This window comes from Nematolebias whitei, chromosome 9 (genome assembly GCF_014905685.2).
Source record: "Nematolebias whitei isolate Nwh7 chromosome 9, NemWhi1, whole genome shotgun sequence".
NCBI lineage: Eukaryota > Metazoa > Chordata > Actinopteri > Cyprinodontiformes > Rivulidae > Nematolebias > Nematolebias whitei.
This window is the reverse complement of record NC_056506.1, coordinates 13,636,798-13,644,875: the sequence shown is the minus strand read 5'-3', so window position 1 is coordinate 13,644,875 and position 8,078 is coordinate 13,636,798. Positions and strand designations below refer to the sequence as shown.

The window sequence follows — 8,078 nt, the reverse complement described above, 5'->3', positions numbered from 1 at the left end:
TGTATGGATGGATGTATGGATGGATGTATGGTGTATGGATGGATGTATGGATGGATGTATGGATGGATTTTCTGTAGCTTAAAATATTCATCACATCTATGTTTGAGTTTTGGTTTTTGAGATCTATGTTAAGGTTGTTGAAACATGTGCTGTGAACAAACGTACCACCAGGTTTCCTATGACCATGACCAGCATGAAGACCAGGATGCAGAGGGGCTGTCCGGCCACTTCCATACAGTCCCACATGGTCTCGATCCACTCGCCGCACAACACCCTGAACACAATCAGGAAGGAGTGGAAGAAGTCCTTCATGTGCCAGCGAGGCAGCTGACAGTCGAAGGAGATCTTACACACGCAGTCCTGGTAGTTCTTCCCAAACAGCTGCATCCCCACCACGGCGAAGATGAAGACGATGATGGCCAACACCAGCGTCAGGTTCCCCAGAGCGCCCACAGAGTTCCCGATGATCTTGATGAGGGTGTTCAGAGTGGGCCAGGACTTTGCCAGCTTGAAAACTCTTAGCTGATGATGGGAATCGCAAGAAGAAGCAACATGAAAGAACCATAGCATAAAATGTAACGTAGAGCAGATGAGCGTTTCAAGAATTGAAAGAAGAAGGATACCAGTCTGAACGAGCGCAGCACAGACAGTCCCTCCACGTTGGACAGGCCCAGTTCCATCAGACTGAGGCAGACGATGATGCCGTCAAAGATGTTCCAGCCTTGTTGGAAGTAGAAATACGGATCCAAGGCGATCAGCTTCAGAACCATCTCAGCTGTAAAGATCCCCGTGAACACCTGGAGAGCCCAGACAGGTGAAAACACGAAGCTGTTAGAAGAAAAGCACTTTAATAAAAGGTCCCACAGTTTATCAGGAAACTCTCCCTGCGCAGCACAAATGGAAACACAAAGACAGTGATGTTAGGAAAAGGCATGAAGCTGAGGACCATTTGCTCGTGTTAGAGAAGCAGCCTCAAACATTTTTATACACTTAGCTCCTAATGCTAATCTTTGTCTAAAATCTAAATAGAGAAAACTTTGCTCAGATAATTGAATCAAAAACTTTTTAAGGCGACGCTGCAGCACTTATGGCTTTGTTAAATTGTTCCCTGAAGTTTCTTTAATCTAAAGCACTAATAAAATATATATTATCCAACATCTAAAATAAGATGACAAAAGAAAGATCATGTTTTACATTCTCCTTCTGTTTTACACATTTTATATTTTCTTTTTGAGAATGACCTCAACTTACGACCAAGTTATAATTTGTTACTAAATAATTGTAAAAGAAACATTTAAATAAAGCAACTGGACATCATTTAAACTGGTTGATATTTCCACCCAGATCTAACTGTAACTGAAGAACCAGTAGGATCAGCAGAGAAGGAAATCTTTCCGTTCTATAACATCAGAATTTAAAGACGCGGACATTTGAGTCTAAAGTTAAAACACGACCTCTGACTCAGTGGCGGCTCAGAAAGTCCACTTATCTGCTCTTACATGACCTTATCTGTATAAAGCTTTCTGCCTCTTCTGAACACTCCTCTCTGTTCTTGTTCCTCCTGCCAGCACTCAGGACAACGAGTGGTGAACGTTCCAGCTCTCGTCCTTAAAGAGCTTCTCACCAGATTGCCCACAGACAGCATGGTGTTGAACTCCTCTGTCATGGGGTAGTGCTCCAGGGCCATGAAGAGGGTGTTCAGGACGATACAGATTGTGATCCCCAGGTCCAGGAAGGGATCCATCACCATGAACTTCACGCACTCCTTCAGCTTCAGCCACCAGGGGCAGCAGTCCCAGATCAGGTACTTCTTGGCGAAGGTGTACCAGCAGGGATGGCACTTCTGCCTCGACTCTTCCAGCTCTGCCGAGAGAAGCACAGCGCTCCTTTAGTTTAATACATTTAGTTTTTCAAAGAGCAGAGGAGTCTGAAGCTTGTTAAAGAACTGGTGTTTAACATACGAGGCAGGTGGGGCACAGCACCGTGTTAAAAAATAATCATTCGCCCCAAAAAGTAGTTCCTCCTCAAAAATAATGTCAATTATTTCATTAGCTTGCTGCGTAATGTGTTTAAACTAATTGGACAATATTAGTTTTTTACTTGTGGTGGCACAGAGGTTAGAGAAGGCGAGCCTGTGATTGGAAGGTTGCTGGTTTGAATCCCCAGACTAATTTCAACCCTTGATTGAGAAAGGTGAAGCGCCCACACCTGACTTCACCCTCATTTGTCCCACACTGGCTCCCAGAGCAATGCCCTTTACCCCCCCAGCTGCCTTAAAATGACCCTCTGCTCCACACAGAGGGCTGTGGTAACTCGGTGACCTGTGGTTTTGTCAGGAAGGCTACCTGATGTACAAGTAATTACCAAATGTTTGTGCGAGTCCACCTGCTGTGGCGACTGAAGGAAAATAAGTACGGAAGTTTTCTACATATGTGCAGCTAAGGAATCAGTCAAGGAAGTTCAAATTTCTCATTGTAAACATTTTATATAAATGCTATGTTTCATTGGGAATTTTAAAAAATGGGTTTATGAGATGTGCAAACCATTGCATTTTCTTTTTATTTACATTTTAAACAATATCCCAACTCTTTTGGACTTGGGGATGTAAATTTAAACCGTTATAAGACTTCTTCAGAGACGTGCTTTAATGTTTTTCCATTTTGTTTTCAGCAGCGTTTATGTCCATATAACTAGATGTAACAAATAGAACATTTAGAAGTAACACAAGTATGTTTTTAAAATGTAAGAGGCAGCATTTTGGTAAAACTTACTTTAAAGTTTTTCATACAAAGTGAAATGTATCATATGACCAAATGTTATTTTGCTGCATGACTGTTGCATTATGGGTTATAACCAACATGCTCAGAGAGAAAACATGCAACTGTCTTTATTTTTATATTTATAAAAGTTTCTTATTTTATCTGCATGTGTTCCAAGAAGTGCACATGGTCTTTTTATTTTTTAGTGTTGTTAAAATGTGGAGGGACAACAAAAACATGTTTTGTGGCAGTTTCTTTTTTAATTGTTTTGCAAATTTGTGAACCTAACTAGTTTATGAGCTCGGCCAATTAATTTTTGTTGTTGTTGTTGTTCTGTAAAATAAAGCCGGTTCTAAAGACACTGCTAGAATGAAAACAAGCTGATGTCCCTCGTCTCTGAGAGATTTGAATAGTGAATGTTTGTAGTTTGGATCAGTGGTTTTTCTGGACTGGAATTGAACAGAGAATGCAGATATATGCGGATATTCCGGTGGGGGTGGGGGGGTTGGACTGTGGGGGAGAACAGAGTGACAGATGGTGACCAATGGTGGCCTTGACCACCGATTGATCTTCGGCCACCCCATCAGCGCCCCCACCACAAATCATTTGAGGAAACTATGCCTTTAAGAAATCTTAAAAGCTTAATTGCCTCAAATGATGGAGGTGGTCGGTTCTGTGTGGACTGTTGTGTTTCTGCTCTCCCTCTGTCGTCGCTCCGTCTCCCTGCACCTGTGACGCTCCACAGGTGTCGGCACTTGTCTTGTTAATTATGTGTCTGTCTGTGAGTCCTGTTCAGTGTCGGTGCGTCGGTGGGTATTGTCTCATCTTGTCCTGGAATTTCCCAAGAGTTAATCTGTCCTGTACATTTTGGCTGCCACGTAAGCACATTTATTTATACAGTATTATTAAAGAGTATTTTGATTTTACTCTGCCTGCAGCACTGGCTTCTACTCATTCTGTCCTGCTAGAACCCTCACAAGTTCACATATCCCGGATGTGGGAACCTAATTTTTGATTGCGACCCTTCTTACACCTCTTTTAGATGCAGCCACACACCAATATGGAAATCAGAAACTCGATTATTTTACAAGTTATCATCTCAACATGCATAGACGGACGCAGGATATTTCCAGTTCCACCTCAGAGTCTGTTTAACAGGAGGGTTAAAAAGAACAAAACTCCAAAGTGTAAAAGCATCTTGGTAAATTATGAACTCTGCTGGTAGTATTGAAATGGACACACCCTCCATGGCATCGCTGAGGAAGCTGACGGAGCTGCGGGCTCTTTTCCTGCACTCTGCCACCACGGGGGAGGGCTGTAGGAGAAGTCTGGGAGTTGTGTCCCCAGCACAGCTGGGCTTCTGAAGGAAAGGAAGAGCTACAATGAATAAAATAAAATAATTGATTGTTTCTTTAATGTGGTTGTTTATTTGTAATGAGACAAGTCTCCATCACTCACTGCCTCCTCCCTGACTCTCTCCATGCTGTGAGCTGGCAGGGATGAAGGGGTGGGAAGTCCCAAACTGGTGACTCCGTTCTGGTCCAGGGATACGTTCAGTCGACCGTTCACGTTGAACGTGGGGGTTAGGACTTGGGAGCAGTGGCTCCTGACGCTGCCTGTCCTCCTCTTCCAGGCCGTCACTGTAGAGCTGGTGCGGCTCCTAAACACATCTCCGTGCACGCTGTACTCGTCGTCCCCAAAGTCAGCCTCGGAGTTGTTACGAGCTCGGAACGTGCTGAAGATGCTGTTCTGACTTCCCCTCCTGGTGCTGAGGGGGTGAGAGGACAGTGTGGCCAACAGAGGGTGGGCAGGCAGGGGGGACAGAGGGGGCTGCAGACAAATACAGATAATTCAGTATTTTATAAAGCCTACAACATAAAATAAAACATCTGGACTGTGTTTTGTACTGCACCACAATTTCATCCACAGGATCCAACTTCTCTTCAGCAACTTCGCCCGAAGTTTCCTCTGAAAGAGTCTGGTGAGACCTTCTTCTTCTGCTGCTGCTGCTGCGCCGTATACTTCCTCTGTTCACAATGAACGGGGACAGCTCCGGGGACAGCTCCGTCTCCTGTGCCTGTCTTTTGGCTGCCAGCTTCACATGAGCAGAGATCACATGACAAAGACTTAAAAGGTCTTCCTTGTTTACCTGATGCTGAAAGCTCACGTGTGTGAAGCGCCTACTCTTTGCTCCCGTCTGAGATGCTCCATGGCCAGCTGGAACTCCCTCTCCTTCTGCCAGGCCTCGGCAATGGTCGCCTGATTCTGCTCCTCGTAGGCCATGGCCACCACGGCCAGGATCAGATTGACCAGGTAGAAGGAGCCCAGAAAGATGACGAGCACAAAGAAAACCATGTAGGTCTTCCCGGCTGAACGCAGAGTCTGAGGAAGCCACGACTTGAAGTCAGTTGCAAAACACGAATCTTATTAAAGGATGTTTGTGTTATCATTATTATTGTTGATTTTAAAGGTCAACAAAACGCAACTGAAATACTTTTTTTTTACTCCACAGTTTTTGAACCTTTAAAGGTTTTTAGACATCTAAATAAACGTGCCACAGGAGTTAAATACTGTACTAATACTGTGTAGATACAAATACTGTGAGCTTAAAGCAATACTTCAGTTCATTTGAAGAGGTATTAATATTATTCCATTTTATGTAGAAAGCTCTTTGAATGATGGATTGATGAGACAATAACTAGTTGGAGCGAGCCAAGACCAGCACGGATTGTTGCCAACTTAAAACAACGATGATCTCAAAAAGCGCTGAGTTCTGTGGTTATTTCCAAGTACATAAAACAACAGCAGCAGCTAACTGTAGCACTTCCTGTAGGAATATGAAAAAATATATCTGCTGGAATAAGAATATAATGTAAACTGATGGTGATATAAAGTTTTATTTTTATAAACTGCTTTTTTTTTTTTTTAGATTACAGTTGTTTTAAGATTGCAGAAATCCATGCTGGTCTCTGCTCTCCTCGGACTAGCCATTAGCTCATCAGTATTTTCAATTTTAAACTCTGGCTCTGTAAGCCAAGGTTTATCAAAGAACTATCTACAACAGGTAAGATATCGATTGTTCTCAATTGTTGCTCAGAATCATAATTCAGTCATTTTTACAGATGTTGAGCTATAATTTGATATGGTAGTAGCTGAGAGTCTTACCAACACATACTGTGAGCCAATATCCCATTAGATCACATTTAACTTTATTTTCAAGTTGGGACTAAAACGACCACACTGTCGTTTCTTAACACGAGACAGTCTTAACTCAAGCACAGAAGGCGGTTCTTTCAGACAATGCCAAGCCTTTATTTAATTCCTGCTCTGAGCCAAACTTAGTGTTTGAACATTGTGTAAAGACTGTTGCATGAAAACAAAAATCTGAAGTTTCACCTGGTGAAACAGTTCTTCCCAGTAGTCTTGGGTCATAAGTCTGAAAAGTGCCAGAAAAGCCCAGCCAAAGGTGTCAAAACTGGTGTAGTCGTAGTTTGGGTTTCTTCCGATCTTTAGACAGTCAAATCCGTCTGGACACTTTCTGAAATGATCATAAAGTTGTAAAGTAGAAGGCAGAACATTAGATGAATGGACAGACAAAGGTTGGGCACATTTAATGTTATTGTGCAAGATGTTAGAATAAAGTTACAAAACACCTCTCAGAACCAGGAAAAGAAGCAGAGCATGCATCACTTTCATCACCATCACTTCAACTGAAGATGGCACTTGAAACATACTGAATTGTTGGCAAAAGCAGGCAAATGCACGAGTTGAAGGGATTACTCAGAACCAGATGGATTTCAAACTGCAGTTCACAAGATGTTTTTCAGCTTGATGCCTCCATCCCTGATCATCATTGTTAGCACGGCAGCGTTAGAGCAAACATTTAAGTCCGGCAGCTGAGAACAAGCTGGGCTGCCATGTCAGTGTGAGTGCAGAATAATTTCATAATGGCTGTGAAACATCTGGGCTGGACGAACAGCTGTACGTTTCACCTACTAGCTAAGCATAAATTCTGACTAACGTCCAGACTAGTGAAGGTTTCCTGTCAGGTTGTGACTGAATATGGACTCTGCAGGCAGGCTGAGGGACGTCTTCAAGCACAGCCTGGAGGTTTGGAGCTCTAAATGCAGGCTGTTAAAACTGAAACTGGTCGTACTGTGGCAATGCCTTTGATGGAAGTTTGTATTTTGAATTTTTGATCATTTTAAAGACAATTATTATTCATAAATCCATTAAAAAATACAATAAAAGCTCATAAGAAATGGCTGGATGGAGGTAAAACACTCCAGGGTTCCTACACAACACAAACAAAATGTTGTACTTTGATCTTTGGACAGATTTATTTATTCACATTTTTGCTGATTTTATTAACCTAAGACATGCTAAATTATTTATAAACTATATAATATTAAAAATGTAAGGGTTTAATCATGTAAAAAAAACATAAACAAACTTTTGATCTAAAACTGCATGCCCATGTTTTTGGACCTTCTTTCTTAAAAATCTAAAAATTAAAGGGATGATTTAAATCTTTACAAATAGGTTCTGTAGGGAGGGTGTGAACAAATAATATCTTACCTGATGTAGATAGCTCTTTGAAAGTCTCTGTTTTATGGAAATATAGTTCAATTCTTATCAGATTGACAAGCTAAAAGATAGTCCAAGTGTACCAAAACCAAAGTGGATTATTGGTGTTTTAAAACAACTCAGTTATCAAAAATGTCATAATTGTTATTCCATTTATCCATTATCTTTACTCACTTCTTCCATTGGGGTTGCGGGGATAGTGGTTCATGTGAACACTATTTTAAACACCTTTAGATTGTCCGTAGGCTTTTGTTACATTTATTCTGATACTCCTGCTGGAAGAGGCTCAGGCTGAACACAGCTAACTGCTGCCTGCAAAACAAATAAATCTTTATGTAAATAAATATGCAACGCAAGTGATGTAAATGTTTATACAATAATCTTTGCATGACTCTCTATGAATTATTTATTTATTTTTAAATATAGTAACAACTGACTGGGCTTGACCCCACTCAAACAAGCCGTTAGCTTCAACTCTGTTTCATCTGCAACAGGTAAGACATTATTTTCTTGTAATCGTTCCACAGAACACAGCTTTGATGACAAGCGCTCACTATTGAAATGGTTACCACTGAAAGCATTCTGGGTCTATTGTCATGTTCAAAGCTACTATGATGTGGACTGAACCACAACTGTTGTATGGCCAACTTTTTACATAACATAAACCCTGGCCCCTCAGATCACCTAAAGGTAAATGGACATTCATTTTATTCATTAATTTCTTTTTTTTTT

General features: G+C 41.5%; 1 protein-coding gene across 1 annotated transcript in view; it reads right to left on the bottom strand.

Moving 5' to 3' along the window:
- The window catches only part of LOC119414954 (sodium channel protein type 4 subunit alpha B-like), a 326,309-nt gene that overhangs the window by 41,044 nt on the left and 277,187 nt on the right, over positions 1-8,078 (bottom strand). The window contains exons 8-15 of the mRNA XM_037682070.1: positions 6,156-6,297; positions 4,944-5,141; positions 4,672-4,854; positions 4,218-4,589; positions 4,002-4,119; positions 1,625-1,863; positions 624-797; positions 166-522 (exon numbers count right to left, since the gene is read on the bottom strand). Coding sequence (XP_037537998.1) covers positions 166-522; positions 624-797; positions 1,625-1,863; positions 4,002-4,119; positions 4,218-4,589; positions 4,672-4,854; positions 4,944-5,141; positions 6,156-6,297 — 1,783 coding nt within the window. The remainder of the gene's footprint in view (positions 1-165; positions 523-623; positions 798-1,624; positions 1,864-4,001; positions 4,120-4,217; positions 4,590-4,671; positions 4,855-4,943; positions 5,142-6,155; positions 6,298-8,078) is intronic.